This window comes from Coptis chinensis, chromosome 2 (assembly GCF_015680905.1).
Source record: "Coptis chinensis isolate HL-2020 chromosome 2, ASM1568090v1, whole genome shotgun sequence".
Lineage (NCBI taxonomy): Eukaryota > Viridiplantae > Streptophyta > Magnoliopsida > Ranunculales > Ranunculaceae > Coptis > Coptis chinensis.
Window position 1 is genome coordinate 98,623,241 of NC_141457.1, and position 15,621 is coordinate 98,638,861.

Consider the following 15,621-nt stretch of genomic DNA (forward strand, 5'->3'; position numbering starts at 1 on the left):
CAAAAAAAAAAAAAAGTATTAAAATCATCTACCTAATCCAATGTTTATATTATCTCAATTTTCAATCTCAATGGTTCAATGAATCTATTCCTCCGATCCCTACTTTTTTAGAGACTAACAGAAAATTGAAAGAACTGGATTTAAATGGTTATTTATCTAATTTGTTTATATCATCACTATCTAACTATTTAGGGGCCGTTTGGGTTTTATGACTACCTATAAAACAGAAGGGTTTGGGATGGGATGCTTAACTGAGCCATCGTTGATTATTAGTTTCTGCTTTCTTCTCACATTGTTTTTCTTGTGAAATCATATTTGTGTCAATATAGTGCTTAATACTACATTATCTTATTAATTGTTTCGCGAACACCCACTCTATTGACTATTGTTACATTTATCATCTAAAAATATTGGCACGCACGTTCATCTTTAAAATCTTGAATGACTTATAAAAAGTTTCTAAACAACCATGGGAGACTAACGTCCTTCAAAAGTTTTGTCTTCAGCCTCGAGTTTTCTCGACCAGCCTTAGCTTTCATTCGGATATGAACATAGAAAATGCATGAAATGAAAATTATGTAAAAAAAAAGACTAATAATAATGGGAAAAAAAAACTAGGTATACAGTAGGATTAATACGTATTTATCACAATTTGGATAGGTAAATAAGAGTCAAGGGAATTAACAACTTCAATTAATTACTGACCATTTGTTTTAGGTAAACCTTCTACGTGCACTATGTTGATTTCCTATGAGTTATTAGTTATTACAAATTCGCATACTATAATCTTGCTGTATTTACGAATTAAATGGTCATTTTATCAAAGTCATTTGAGACTTGGATAGTTGGATTAAGTAAAGCCCGTTGACTATTTTTTAAGCTAGTAATCAAATTACTTGTCCTAGTAGTTGTTCAGTTGGTGTGTTCCAGACTTCCAGTTGGTATTCAACTTCTTTTTTTCCCCTGTCACCCCAAAAGTCCAGAGCAAAAGTCAGAATATATGTGTAACGGCAAGAAGTATTATACTGAGTTTCATGTTACCATCCAAAGAGATTAAGTGTCAGAGTCTTGAGGCAATGAGGCATGAATTGAATGGGCGAATGGCAATTTTCATGAAGTCTGCAGATCTAAAAAATATATATTATCTTGTTTCGTTAAACAAAAAAAATATATTCTTTGAACTACGTATCATTGTATCATCTCCGACCAAATGACAGTGTTGTTTGAGATGTGGCACTATTGGTGGAGCCATATTTTATACCAATTAAAAACAGAGTTGTTGGTGAATGGTGATGTAAAAGTATAGAACTAGAAGGAAAATTTCTGGCATTATTAGATATTGGATATTTGACTATGCTGATCCTAACGTTCACGTAAAATCTAAAAGGTAAACAATGGACAAACGTTGGTCTCAATTCATAAACGTATTAAAGCATCTTCAGTGTGTGGATGCTTCCATAATGTATAATCCTAAAGACTAATATACATTATTAATTTGAATTAACATTGAAATTACCACTAATAATTACTCAACACACTAGTTTTTTAACTTGAGAATCTTCCTCTCCACCAAAAAAAGAATAAGACAAATCTCAAACTGTATTCTTCTCTGTATTACTGCTAAACAGAAAAGAGTACCAGTTAACCCAGTACACACCTTAAATTTGCAAAATCCAAAAAAACTTCAGAAACTGCCACGTGTGATAATCTTAAAAAAAAAAAACTTAACAAAAAAATTCCCTCTTTTTGCTTTTTTATAATCTCAAAAAAAACAGCACCACTGGCACAACAACAAGAAGCAAATCCTCATTTCTCTCTCTTCTTCATTTTCTATTCAAACCCTAAAAATTCCAAATTGATCTTGAAATGCTGTAATTAAAAAAAATGGGTATCTGTGCATCAAGACCATCTTCAAAAACAAACAGATTTGCACCAAAAGAAGAAGAAATCACTGAACAGAACCCCAATTCCAACAATGCCAATGAGGAACAAGTAGAAAAAAAGCAGAAAGAAGAGTTAGAAGTAGTAAAGAAGTCACCTTTTTTCCCATTTTACAGTCCAAGTCCAGCACACTACTTATTTTCCAAAAAATCACCAGCCCCATCTTCAAATTCAACACCAAGAAGGTTTTTCAAACGCCCCTTTCCACCACCTTCACCAGCTAAGCATATTAGAGCTGTTTTAGCTAGAAGGCATGGATCAGTTAAGCCTAATGAAGCAAGTATTGCAGAGAATGGTGAGAGTAATGAGAGTGTAGCTGGGTTGGATAAGAGTTTTGGGTTTTTGAAGAATTTTGGGAGTAAGTATGAGATGGGTGAAGAAGTTGGGCGTGGGCATTTTGGTTATACTTGTTCTGCTAAGTTTAAGAAAGGAGAATTAAAAGGTCAACCTGTTGCTGTTAAAGTTATACCCAAACCTAAGGTTTGACTACTTCAACTTATTAAGTTTTGTGGGGATTAGATCTTGAGGGTGTTTTAATTTTGTTTATTTGTTTGTAACATGATTTTTTTATGTCTAGAAGAAGTTGACTAGTTTGGCTTGTTTTGTGTTGTGTAAAAGTGATATATGATTAGATGGTGAATTTTAGTTAATTTCCAGTGGATCAGGATGATCTGATGGAAGGCCTGTTTTTCTTAGCAAGACTCATAATCCTTAATGGTGATCATCCAAGTGGATTTTATATATGATTTGGGGTTGCAAAAATTTTTGATTTCTGTAGTGTTACAAGTCTAATTCTTGAGTAATGTTTATGCCTGCAGTTTTAGTAGTGTTTTTTGTTACATTATGTCTCCTGGGAGTTTGGTTTGATAATATGTTTTGAGTAGTGTTTTTTTTAGATTTACTGTCTGGTAACAATTGTCTATTCCTTTTCTTGGCAGATGACTACAGCCATTGCAATTGAGGATGTGAGAAGGGAGGTGAAAATCTTGAGAGCATTGACAGGCCACGACAATTTAGTGCAGTTCTATGATGCATATGAAGACCAGGAGAACGTCTATGTTGTAATGGAGTAAGCTAATTGATGTTATTAAAAATAGTTGTCTGAATGGCTTGTGATTAATTTATTCGTTTACCTTGAACTACTTCCACCTAATTATTGTCCATTTTGCCAAATAATTTTGCCTATTTCCACCTTTTAAACTGTTAAAGACGTTGCCCTGCTTCACATCCTGAGCATTTTGGGCAACATACTCAGGTGATCGAAATGACTTGTGTCCTACTCAATGCAAATTATAACAGAAGCAATGGACAAATTGAATATTTTCAATGCCGATGGAGAAATAATTTAGGCCAATTTTAACAATCCTGGCCTAATATATTCTCTTAAGCTATAATTTGTAATTTATAAACTGTTATATCAGATAAATTACCGTAGATCTAATGTACGAACTTGATGGATTTGGTGTTATGCAATATTTCAGGTTGTGTGAAGGAGGTGAGCTCTTAGATAGAATACTTTCAAGGTACCTTTTTAATCAGTGACTTTTATTTTACTTCAACTTCCTTTATAAAGCTTTTCAATATTGTAAATGCTTGACCGGGAAATGGTGAAAATCCCCTGATGTTCTTTATTTGGCTTTAGCTAATGATTATTTTACTCTCATTGTATAGGGGTGGAAAGTACACAGAAGATGATGCAAAGGCTGTCATGATACAAGTTTTGAATGTTGTTGCATTTTGCCATCTCCAAGGTGTAGTGCACCGGGATCTTAAACCAGAGGTAAGCTGTTTTCAACCTATAATAGATTGATTGGTGATCCCCTGTTTTTGTTTTTCTTTACATGTTTTTCTGTGGCTTCTGTGTACCATAAATATGTTGATCATTCAGCTCCTAATATTGTTCATAATCTCTAAGGTCGGAAAGTTAAACTTGGGAACTCCCACACATGTCTACATGCTTTCCTTTTGGAACCACCGACTTTGTTATTAATCTTGCTCCCACTGAAAATTATTAGAATCAGGACTAATAAATTGGTAATAACTAGTTTGGCTTGGTGCGTGTCTACACGAATATGTTTTGGTGTACACAGTGGATCAGTATATAAACATATAGTAGGTTTTTTATTCAGTTGTAAATCATATGCTTATCTGAACATTGCGATTTTTTATTTATCAGAATTTCCTGTTTACTACGAAGGATGAAAACTCACAATTGAAGGCAATAGACTTTGGGTTATCTGATTTTGTAAAACCAGGTTGGTCTTGTTCCTAATCCACTTCATATATTTCTTGGGCTCTTTCTTCAGCCCTGAGAATCTGTAAGAAGGTTCTAATTCTTCTGGTGGTTTGCAGATGAGAGGCTTAACGACATTGTAGGTAGTGCATACTATGTAGCACCTGAAGTTCTACATAGATCGTACAGTACAGAGGCTGATGTATGGAGTATCGGCGTGATAGCATATATTTTACTATGTGGGAGTCGTCCATTTTGGGCTAGAACAGAATCTGGGATATTTCGAGCAGTTCTAAAAGCTGATCCCAGTTTTGATGAACCACCTTGGCCTTCACTATCTTCTGAGGCAAAAGATTTTGTCAAGCGTCTATTGAATAAAGACCCTAGAAAAAGAATGACTGCTCCTCAGGCTATAAGTAAGTGATTAACTCCTGCCAAAATTGTGTGACTAATTTTCAAAAGTTTGAAACATTTCTTGATACCGATAACCATCTTTTCTCAGGTCATCCCTGGATAAGAAATTATAGTGATGTAAAAGTACCTCTAGACATTCTAATATTCAAATTAATGAAGACTTATATGCGGTCATCCTCTCTGCGTAAGGCTGCTTTGAGGGTGTGTATTCATGTTGATTGTACTTCTGCACTATCTTTTACTGTTTATGTTCTTATAAGGTATTTTATCATTTGCGTCTTTATGACAGGCTCTATCTAAAACATTGACTGTGAATGAGCTATTTTATCTGAAGGAGCAGTTTGCACTGTTGGAGCCAAATAAAAGCGGCACCATAAATTTAGAGAATATCAAGACGGTTAGTTTTCTTGAAATGTGGTGTTTCAAATCCTTCATTGGGTTGTTGATGATATTTGCAAACTTGTGCTGGACAGGCTTTGACGAAAATTGCAACAGATGCCATGAAAGAATCTCGTGTTCTTGATTTTTTACCCTCGGTAAATTCCTTTAATATACCGTTTTCCTTTGTCTCTTTTATTTGCTGCCTGTGTAGTTTTTGACTGATAGCTGAGCTACCGCCATCTGCATTCTCTGGGTGACAGCTAAATGCTCTTCAATACAGAAGGATGGATTTTGAAGAATTCTGTGCTGCAGCTTTAAGTGTCCATCAGCTTGAAGCACTTGATCTGTGGGAGCAACATGCTCGTTGTGCTTATGAACTATTTGAGAAGGATGGGAACAGAGCTATTATCATCGAAGAACTTGCTTCAGTAAGCTGAATTTGTTTCCTCGTATATAAATGAAAAGCACGCTAGATACTGGATCAACAATGAGTGACATTTAAATAATTCTGGTCACGTGTGAGATACTAATTAATCTAGTATATCTCTCTAATTGGCATGAAAAATGCTCTTAAGTTTGCATTGAAGGATGTGGCATCTGTTTGTTTCTTTCGTACTTAGCTATTATCTTAGTGCAAGTTGTAGGACTACGGTTGTATGTGGACTCTTGGTAGTGGCATCATAACAGAGTACTATAGCACCACCATCATTCCTATCTTCTAGGTCATCGTTCCTCTGAAAACAGAAATGTCCTTGTTAAAGTTTGCCATTGTATCAGTGATGTATAAATTATTGTGGAACTGATATTTAAGCCAATAGTCCTCATGTATTTATCATTTGCGAAAACTAACGGTTTGAGATGATTGTGTTGACTTCGTTCAATGTAGTTGTTCTTGTCACAAACATTACTTCAGCTAGAATGCCTAACATGATTTTCTTCTCTTTGTTTCAGGAACTCGGACTAAGCCCATCCGTACCAGTTCATGCTGTTCTTCATGACTGGATAAGACACACTGATGGAAAGCTGAGTTTCCTTGGATTTGTCAAGTTGTTGCATGGATTATCTAGCAGGAACATGGCCAAGGCTCAATAAGTTGTGGAAGAAAATAAAATCAAAGTCTGAGCACATATTCAAATGTGAGGGGGTGCCGGCCATCTCACGCAGTCTATCAGAAGAAGCAGCTAGTAGTTGGTTATACTCTGCTTCAAGTTCAATTTCCGAGCAGTAGTACAATGATTCTGCAAGAAGCATGACCCAATGATTATCAGGGTTCTGAAGGTATACTACTGTATATGCAGAAGCTTGGTGCTGCATGTTGCGTGAAAATCATGGAAACCTGGAATTTGGGAATTGTCTGAGATAAGAGCTATCAATTTTTTCCGTGGTGTCAGTGTAAAATTTTATCTTAGTTTTAGTGATTGGGTGGGAATAGTCCCAAGTGGATAATTGTACTTACATGTTTTATCCAGTTAGATCGATTAACACGATTGTAATGTCCGCCAGTGTTATTCCGCTGTTTTCCTTTGAAAGATCTGGTAGAATATTGGAAACAAATGGTCCATTCTTATTTGTCTTCACAATGTTGCGACTTCCAAGGGGTGTAGGAGCTTTTGTTCATTGAAAACCCAGCATTGGCAATAATTCCACTAGGTTTATCCTAGTTGTGAATGCAGTTGTAATGAAGATGTATGAAGTTACTTTTGCCAGTGCCTTTTTTCCATTGTATTGTGTACTCCAGATTCAAGGGCACCTAAAGTAAGTCTGTTAATGTGCTAAATGTGTTGATTTAGATATGTGAATGTGTTGATTTAGATATGTTAACACAGCGTTTACTCCAAAAGTATTGGAGTTTGTAAGAATAAAAACAGAACATAAAATAAAGGGTGAAATAGTGTTACCCCACTAGATGAGCCAATTAGGATTTCTCCCACTAGTGTTTCCTCCCAAATATATAAAAAAAAATTCCATCAATCCAATTTGATTTTTTTATTTTTTTATTTTTGTGTATTTAGAGAGAGATTCTAATTTCCCAATTAGTGGGAGAAATCTTAATTGTCTCATCTAGTGGGAGTAATATTGATTAACCCTAAAATAAATAACACACTAAAATAATACTCGAAGATATAGCCGTATATGTCTTCTCACCAGCACCACCATCAGCTGCAACAAATGGATCTGAATTATTAGTCCTGAATTTTGTATCTTCGATTCAATTTCCTCTTATATCTCATGTTACATTAAAATTGTGTCTTTCAGTGTAAATCTTATCCCAAATGGAAATTGAGATATTCTGGAAAAGTTATATGTGAATTTCATTCATCCCCATATAAAGCATATTTAAGTTTGACAGGTTTTTGAAGATAACTATAAATAATTGAACCTTCTTCGATAATGCATCAACTGGAAGTATATCTATAGATTTTATACCCGTTCTAAGCTACAAATGGTCACGCCACAAAAATATGCATGCCAAACAGAGAGCTACAAAGGATGCACAAGTTTGTTTGGCATGCATCATAACAATTTCATTGAAGCAACAGAAGCATGAACTGAGAACCGTCTTGGTTTCAACTTTCAAGTATAATTACTAAATTGGAGATTAGGGTCATCAAAATTATAAAATTGTTCACGATTATGCATTGTGCAAAATCATTACAGGAGAAAACCAAAACGTTGCAAATCTGTTTAGTGCGACTGCGCACAATAATCAACCAATGCACACAACGCGCATTTAGTCAGTGTTCAAAGGGGGATTTACACTACAACGTAAAAGAGCTGTTGTGACACTTTAGAAAAGTTACAAAAGGCTTTTGTAACATTTCAGAAAATGTTGTAAAAACCCCTATTACAAAAATTGTAACATTTCTGAAATGTTACGAATGTATGCTATGTTACAAAATATGTAATATTTTGGAAGTGTTACGAATTGAGCTATCGCAACACTTTAGAAATGCTACAAAGCATGCTTTTGCAGATTACCTAATAAACGTGATCGCATCCATCCACAAATTTGGTTACTAACATGTTGTAGTAAAAAATGACTTAAATTTCCATAACAATAATTGTACAAACATGAAAATAAATCAAAACCAAATGTCATTAACCATCTTGGAGTTTTCCTTAAGTATCATTTTCATACAGTACAAAATAATGCATTCCCCAAATAGAATGTAAAACAACAAGCAAAGCAGCGACATTGTGTTGATTTAATCCAACATGCCAGATCAACACCATTCTCAAGAAGATGAACAACAATGCTCTAAGTGCCTCGAACAAGTTCACCATTCTTCTTCATATGTCCTATTGCTCATACAAAAGTCAAATACAAAATAATTTGTTCCCCAAATTGAGCTATATCAACAGACAAAGTAATGGCATTGTGATGGTTTGATCCAGCAGGATCAACACCATTCTTTATTAGACCTCCACCACATGCATGATACAAAGACCGATCTGTGAAAATCAACAAAAAGTCGTCAATAGCAGTAGCATATACAAATTATAGTACTGTCAAGTAAACTAGTCTGTAAAGACACAATCAGACCATAGTCCTAAGTTGGTTCTGAAATGGAAGAGAAGACGTATATTCGTTCTCTTTGAAATGTGAGTTATCCTATGCCAACAATGAAATTTTTTTCTCAACGTATAGCCAACGAATATACTCAACTTAACCCTAGAAAAAACAAACAATTAGAAAGCTTTTCTCAACGTACAACCAACGAACATACTCAACTTAACCCTAGAAAGACAAATAATTAGAAAGCAACAGTTTGTGAACAATCAATCCGACCACAACTGTTCGTTGGCTATACGTTTTAGGGTGAACTAGTGTTACCCCCTCCCCTAGATGGGAATTAGGGTCTCCCTAAACACCGCGGTCAACTTGGTTTGACCGTTAACTTTTAAGTAAAACAACTGAAAATGACATAAATGCCCCCACTTTATTAAAAGTGAACATTTTCTTTTTGAAAACAATGAGGGCATTTATGTAATTTTCAATTGTTTGACTTGAAAGTTAATGGTCAAACTAAGTTGACCGTGTGATTAGGGGGGAGACCCTAATTTCCCATCTAGTGGGGGGGAAATCCTAATTGGCTCATCTGGGGGGGGTAACACTAGTTAACCCTACGTTTTATGAGAACACAACTATTCACTTGAAATATCTGAACACAAAAAAAAAAAGTCATGCTCACCTGAATCATTGCTGCATCAATAAGTGGGTGCACATCTATTGGCCAGGAGATGGTCCAGAGCGAAGCTGAGTTGACATAGCCACAAGCACAAACTTCAGCAATTCATGATGTAGAAGGTATGTTTGAGAACTAGCAACAAAAAGTAATAGAATATTATGATCTAATAAGAATCTCATCAGGAATTCCAAGATTGCTTAAAAAGCAGAACACACCTTACATCTAATGTGCCAATAAAGCTAAGCACACCATGCATAACAAAACTTCCAATGTCTTGATCTGTTTCAAAAAAAGAATAAGGCCCATAAATATAACCACGTAGCAAATCCAAAGAGTAATAACATTCTTAAGTAGTGATAATTAATGAATGACTAAGAAGGAATCGAAAGGGCTTTTCCCAGTCCGGATACATATAGGCTCACTTGAGTGAATTCATCCGCAATCTACTTCTGAGTTATTACCCCGCATTACCTGGATTCGGGAAACTCTCATCCTAACTCATGAACAGTTCAAAGTTGTCATGCTAATCAAAAAGTTATACATAGTATAAGAAGATAAGCTTATCTACAAACAATTGTCACATCAAAAGACTTTGATATTATTACACGTGGAAGAGGGAAACTGATCTTGTTTTGTCACACAGATGAAAGTCAAATGCTTAAGTTGGCATCTTCTATGTCAAATTGACATAGAACATTGCTCCTGGTCCAACACAATATAGAGATTTTGCATTTAGCATAAGGTCTGCTTATTGCCCAAAACGACGTACAAAGATGCAACTTAAACAATACCTATTATTAAGATAAATCAAAGCTGTCGCTCACATCACAGTGATGATCTATAATTCCCAATTACCAATGCTCAACGTTTAAATTAGGAACAAATTTCACACAAACTTCTTGTTGGAATACAACACAATTGTATTATTGAGTTCTCGCCAACATAATTTTTTGCATTCCCAATCATTAAAATATCTAAATAGACATTATATCGAACTGCAATACAACAATGGCAATCAACTCACATAACTTTTGGAACAAACCAAAAAAACTTAGTTTTGATTAGGGTTATTGTCTTTACAAATGCTAAAAATAGCATACAACTAAGTTTTTGCAATCAATTCACAAAATAACCCGAAAGAATTGCTTACCAAAGAAAGAGACAAAGCTTCAAATCACAAGTTCTACCAGCGTTAGATTGAGATGCAAATTTAAACGATCGATTCAAATCGCCATCAAGCTTCAAAAATCTTCAATGGCGGTCAAGTTCAAATTTGAGAGGAGCGTTTGAGGATTGATTCAGAAATGAATTAGAGAATTGCGTTTTTATGATTTTTGGGGGGAAATAGTTGGGGTTTTTTTCTTCTCGTATTTTTATGGACTTGAGATCTCTACAACCGGGTACAGAGATCATCTCTGTAACCGTGTTATCTCACCGTTAATCCAAATCCGAGATGTGTGTGTGCCTCGATACCTGTGTGTGTGCTCCGAGATGTGTGTGTGTGCGCCGAGATACGAGGTGTGTGTGGTACAGATATACCCGGTTATAGAGGAACCGGTCTCTTTTATAAAACTAGCCATTAAGTCCGACCGATGGTCGGCCGGCTATCTTGATAGTCCAAATATATGGTTGAATAAATTTTCTAAGTATGTATGTATTTTATGAAAGCCATTAACTAAATAGAGCTAATTTGGATTCCTTTCTAAATGTTGTTTTATTAGTAAGTAAAAAATAGGAAAGTTCTCTACTTGTGCTACTTGCTAGTGTACTAATGTGAAAAGCCCGAACTTTGTAAATTATTGGGCCTATAGTCCATTAAGTTATTGAAGTTTTTTTAAATTGTTTGGGCCTTATTGTTTATTTATTTAAAAAACCCAATTAAAGCCCATTAGATAGAGTTATTTTCTTAGTTGACTTTAGTCGTCAGATGCAAATATTGTTGGGAGTCTCTTTTTTCTCGTCAGTATATCCTTGACCAAAGAAGGTTTACCTATTTCAGGTACTGTTCTTGAATGGAGTTCGGATTTTCTTTTCTGTTATCTTTTTTTTTTTGGTAAAGTTCGTTTTTTTATTGTTTTGTGTTATTTCTCAAAAAACTAACTAAATGTATGGGTTTATGTTGATTCATGATAAATTGAATTTTTTTTTTTCAGGTTATCTTGCCATTTTATCAAAATGGAAGTGTAAGTTGAGTTAATTTTGTTTTATATTTAAATGTTTATTTTTGTTATGATTACTAATTTCTCTTATTATTATTTTTTTATGTTTTGTAGAGATTGTTCTTGTAAATTTTGTAATTTTTTTTTGTTCTCCAAAAGACAAATGGTCAGCAAAATCGCATGCTCGATATAATTATGAGTGCATGACTGTTTTTGGTTTTTTTGAATATCTCATTAAAAAAATCAAACAGAAGAGGTGTTGTATACACTGTGGTGAATCTAATGTTTATGCGAATAGTGAAACTCATCAGTCGGTTCTAAGGATGAGGAATATATTAGATGAGTAAGTTTTTTTTATTTATTTTATTTGTAATTTAATTACTTATAATGTTATTAATTTGATGTTTTTTTTATTATTATTATTATTATTTTGTTTTGTGAAGTGTTGGTGTTCATTCGTATGTTATAAAGATGTTCTGAATAAATAATGAAGCGGATAATTTATGCATGTATTATAGGGAAAACTTTGAAAGATTAAGTTTCTTGAACTGTATGGAATATTTGGTTGAAGTTCTTACGAAGTATATTGATTTGGATGAATCTGATGAAGAGGTTGTTCCCTTTATATCATCTAATTGTCGTTTTTTGTTTTTCTCTTAATTTTTATTTTGGTTGAATTGAATATTTTATGTTTGATTTGACAGGTTTGGTAGTTAACCTGCGTTAGGAGTAAAATGTCAGAGTATGTATAGGGAAGACAAATGTGTCGCTGTTGCGAACACAGAAATGGATAGGAAAGTTAAAGGCTGAAGGGCTAGCTGTGGATATTTTTAAGAAAGACCTGATGTTTTGTTAGTTTTAGAAAGTTGGTGTTAGTTTTTTTGTGTTTGGATGGCTGTTTTTTTCGTTTTGAATTGTAATATGTCTTGATACTTTACAAGTTTGTGTGTTTCAGTCAGATTAATTATTTTCTAGCTTATGTTGATTTTATGTTATTCTGTAATTTCTCCAGTTAGTGAGTCTTTTGGCGTTGTTTGAGAATGCTGTCACAGACTAAAGTAATAAAGCAGTGCTCTGTGGAAACTATGAATCATAGGTATTGAAACAGTTTGAGTTAACACTCAATCACTTCCCATTACCTGCAGTGACCATGCCTTAATTGGCTTATTGTCAATCCCTGTATAGAGATGTTCAGTTCCAAAGACATCCAATGCATGAATCCTATTCTAGCGGCAATCTTTTTGCTCATACTTGGGTTAATATGGGTAATGGGATTCATGGGAAGGTTTTGAAGTTTGGGTTTGAGTGGAATACGTTTGTTACGAATACCCTTATTTATTTTCATACAAATTGTTAGGAGTTGAAGGTTGCGAGGATGCTCTTTGAGAGTTCCGTAGAGAGGGATGTGGTAGCTTGGTCAACTTTGACGCCTGGGTATGCAAGGAGAGGTGAGTTGGTGATGGCTCGCCAGCTTTCCTGAGAGATGTTGTTACGTGGAATGTGATGATTGCTGGATATGTGCTTTGTGGGTCTCATGAGCAGCATTTGTAGAAGAGATGGAAATCGAACCCAATCCCATCATTTGGAGAACATTGCTTGGGGCCTGTAGGATGTGTTCAGGCAACTTTGAACCGCCTTTGCGGTTCCATGTAATAAAATGTTAACATAATTTTCAACTTCCTCAAAATTGTATGTTTAACTTACCTTAGCTTGGTAATTAGTGTAGTAGAACTATCTCTGTAAAGCAAGAATAGTACTATTAATTGTTTCCAACACTTACGTTTATTGTTATTCACATACATTATTGCTGATAATTCTTGTGAACCTTGTTTCTGGACGGATAATAATATATTTGGTGGATCAAGCTCTTCTAGGTTTGGCTCCTAATTCAACAGATGCTCAAGTTTTCAAGCAATTCGAAAGAAGCTTGCATAATAAGACCAAAAATCTTGCATGTAGCACATAGATTAACATCCTAATTCCTAAGTATAAACAATAAACCTCATTCCTGTATCAAATTACAAATCAAACACTTACTCAGAACAACTATCAAGCCATCTCAAGAGTGTTGTGCCGAGTACTTCAAAGCAAAAAAACTCTTTTGAAAACGGAGATTTGAACTAAAGGACAGCAAGAACTTAACCTCATCATAATTATTGACAAATGAATGAAGAATCGTAATTCCATTTGTGATTCAAATCATACATTGCATATGTTTCAAAAATAATCAGAACAATAGCAATAAAGAACCAAACAAACTATTGACAAATACATGGAGTAGATGTAGTAGATTCCACAACCCAGAAATAAGAAGGCTCCAACATTCACCTTTCCGTTTTCTCTTTTTATTTTCCTGTACTCTGTTATCATATTCCTTCTTTACAATAAGAATAAGTTTGGATCACCTCAACGATCGGTGCACAACACAATGAGCATTTCCCTCCACTACGAACCAACTTGTTAGCATATTTTGCACATGTGCACATATGCCCACATCTGTAATTTAAAAAAAGAAAAAGAAAAGAAAATTAATCAAGTAATCTAGCATAGAGGCAGAACTCATCTACTCTTATATTTTAATCTCAACAGCATATAGGCGGGAAGCAGGTAAGGATATGTACCTGTACAACAAAGAATCAATATGACTATCACAACAGACACAACATGTCCCTTTTCTCACATGACCCCATTTAGATCTGTCCTCTGATGTCTCCACACCAACCTCTGTAACCAATTAGAAACTTCATAAACCATTTTCTAAGATATAGGTAGGATATTTGCAAATAAAAGTTCAGACAAAAAAAATAAAATAAATACTCGCTTATCATTACAGACCTGGCCCACCAGTTGAGCGATTTAGAGCTGCAGAGACTTCCTGTCTATTTAGAGCTGAAGATATAAGAGATGACCTGTTTAGGAAAAAAAAAATACAATGAATTGCTATATTCTTATAAGAATAAGGAGCTTAAATAATAAGAAACGCCATGGATGATAAAAAAAATTATCTGATTGAATATTTTAGACAAAAAGTTGGCCATGGCCACATGGCTACTTTGGCTGCAATAGTAGAATTCTATTTTAAATATATTGAAGAAAAAAGAAAGGGTCCTTGTTCTAAAAAACATGCCATGCATATAAACTGGGTCCATTAGTTTACATACCATACCAGGACATGACTCACTAAATTTTAATGTTGAGAGTTGCTCTACATAGTTCAGCAGATGTATAACAAACTATACGTGGTTCAATAGATGACATCCTTAAAAATATTATTAATAAAGATACCATGATGATGAGAGCAAGACTCAAGAAACCAAAATTAAGAATTTGTGAATGCACAGTTGCACACAAATATAAGCCTATAGAAATTAAAACACATGTAAGCAAAAAATAACTAACCATCCATTCAAACATTGTGTTGTTACAACAGCTTTCCGTTCCACAAAGCGTAGAGGTGTCCTCTTGTTTCCCTGCTTCCAATTCTTTCAGTTACTACAAGTCAACTTTTATAAGACAAAGCAAGCATACATACTTAAATATGAACAACATACCTTGATAACTACTCTGTCAGTCACTGCAAAAGGAAACCGAACACCTTTACCTCTTGAGAAATACATTAAGAGATCACCACAACTTGACTTGTCTTGCACAAAAGAGAATGAAACTGAGCATCTAGTGTTTTGTTAGGAGTTCATTTCAACTGACTGTTATTCTTCTTCTTTTTTTAGGCTTAGGGGGTTCCCATTTGATTAGTTGGGGAACTTATCTATCAGATGTTTTCGTGTATTTGCAATTGCACACTTGGCCCATTCCATCCCACTATATTATATTGTCCAATATATAATCTACATTACCAACCAAACTACCAAATAGACAAAAAAAAGGGGCAAACCTATTCAAACCTCTCTTCTTCTCTTTTGATGCTCGGCAAGAACTTAACTCTTTTTCTTGGCGAAAATCCGAATTACAGACGCTTGTTCAAGTTTAATAAGTAGCCCTTTCACCTTGGTTGCTGCAGCTTTATTAATACTTCTATTATCGCCCCCATTCTTGTCACTTTGTCTATTTCCCAACCTAAGGGAAGCAAGTTCTCCCTTGAGTGCCTTGAGTTCTTCTCATTGCAAAATTGCATCCCGATGCCCTCTGTGTTGGTCATTGTAGTCCGTGAGCTCCCATGGGAACCACCATTTTCTGGGGCAGTAGGGCTCGAGGTTACCAGAATATCAGGTGTAGAACTCCCGTGAGAAGTGGCTGCCCTAACCTGCTAAAAAAAAGGACTTGCACCACCACCCGGAGAGGAAGC

The 15,621-nt window shown here is 34.9% G+C and overlaps 2 protein-coding genes and 1 long non-coding RNA gene across 6 annotated transcripts; 1 reads left to right on the forward strand and 2 right to left on the reverse strand.

Annotated features, from left to right (window-relative positions):
- The first annotated feature begins 1,587 nt into the window (after positions 1 to 1,587).
- LOC147519477 (CDPK-related protein kinase-like) lies at positions 1,588 to 6,675 on the forward strand. The gene is made up of 11 exons (XM_086591065.1): positions 1,588 to 2,421; positions 2,880 to 3,010; positions 3,423 to 3,464; positions 3,613 to 3,721; positions 4,118 to 4,196; positions 4,294 to 4,590; positions 4,677 to 4,789; positions 4,878 to 4,985; positions 5,062 to 5,124; positions 5,230 to 5,397; positions 5,921 to 6,675. Exons 1-11 carry the CDS (start codon positions 1,885 to 1,887, stop codon positions 6,059 to 6,061), a joined length of 1,788 nt encoding a protein of 595 aa, XP_086447191.1. The 5' UTR covers positions 1,588 to 1,884; the 3' UTR covers positions 6,062 to 6,675.
- Positions 6,676 to 7,994: 1,319 nt separating this feature from the next.
- On the reverse strand, positions 7,995 to 9,688 carry LOC147519478 (uncharacterized). 4 transcript variants are annotated; one of them, XR_015214236.1, is made up of 4 exons: positions 9,631 to 9,688; positions 9,375 to 9,438; positions 9,163 to 9,291; positions 7,995 to 8,422 (listed from the first exon to the last, which is right to left on the reverse strand). It is a non-coding gene; the product is annotated as an uncharacterized LOC147519478 (long non-coding RNA). The 4 variants fall into 4 exon arrangements; XR_015214235.1 differs by having other exon boundaries at positions 9,582 to 9,687; XR_015214237.1 differs by having other exon boundaries at positions 9,570 to 9,685.
- A 3,877-nt stretch (positions 9,689 to 13,565) lies between these two features.
- Positions 13,566 to 15,036, reverse strand: LOC147519479 (uncharacterized). Its single transcript, XM_086594863.1, has 5 exons — positions 14,870 to 15,036; positions 14,718 to 14,788; positions 14,154 to 14,227; positions 13,940 to 14,042; positions 13,566 to 13,814 (listed from the first exon to the last, which is right to left on the reverse strand). The coding sequence occupies exons 1-5, from the start codon at positions 14,933 to 14,935 to the stop codon at positions 13,685 to 13,687; spliced, it is 444 nt and encodes a 147-aa protein (XP_086450989.1). The 5' UTR covers positions 14,936 to 15,036; the 3' UTR covers positions 13,566 to 13,684.
- Positions 15,037 to 15,621: the final 585 nt, after the last annotated feature.

Bases quoted from the DNA above. Each gene is read 5' to 3' on its own strand.
- LOC147519479 (XM_086594863.1), bottom strand. From the start codon at position 14,935: ATGTATTTCTCAAGAGGTAAAGGTGTTCGGTTTCCTTTTGCAGTGACT. The intron at 14,789-14,869 runs GTATGTTGTTCA...AATTGGAAGCAG, and splicing joins CTGACAGAGTAGTTATCAAG to GGAAACAAGAGGACACCTCT. The intron at 14,228-14,717 runs GTTAGTTATTTT...TTTCCTAAACAG, and splicing joins ACACAATGTTTGAATGGATG to GTCATCTCTTATATCTTCAG.
- LOC147519477 (XM_086591065.1), top strand. From the start codon at position 1,885: ATGGGTATCTGTGCATCAAGACCATCTTCAAAAACAAACAGATTTGCA. The intron at 3,011-3,422 runs GTAAGCTAATTG...GCAATATTTCAG, and splicing joins AACGTCTATGTTGTAATGGA to GTTGTGTGAAGGAGGTGAGC. The intron at 4,591-4,676 runs GTAAGTGATTAA...ATCTTTTCTCAG, and splicing joins GACTGCTCCTCAGGCTATAA to GTCATCCCTGGATAAGAAAT.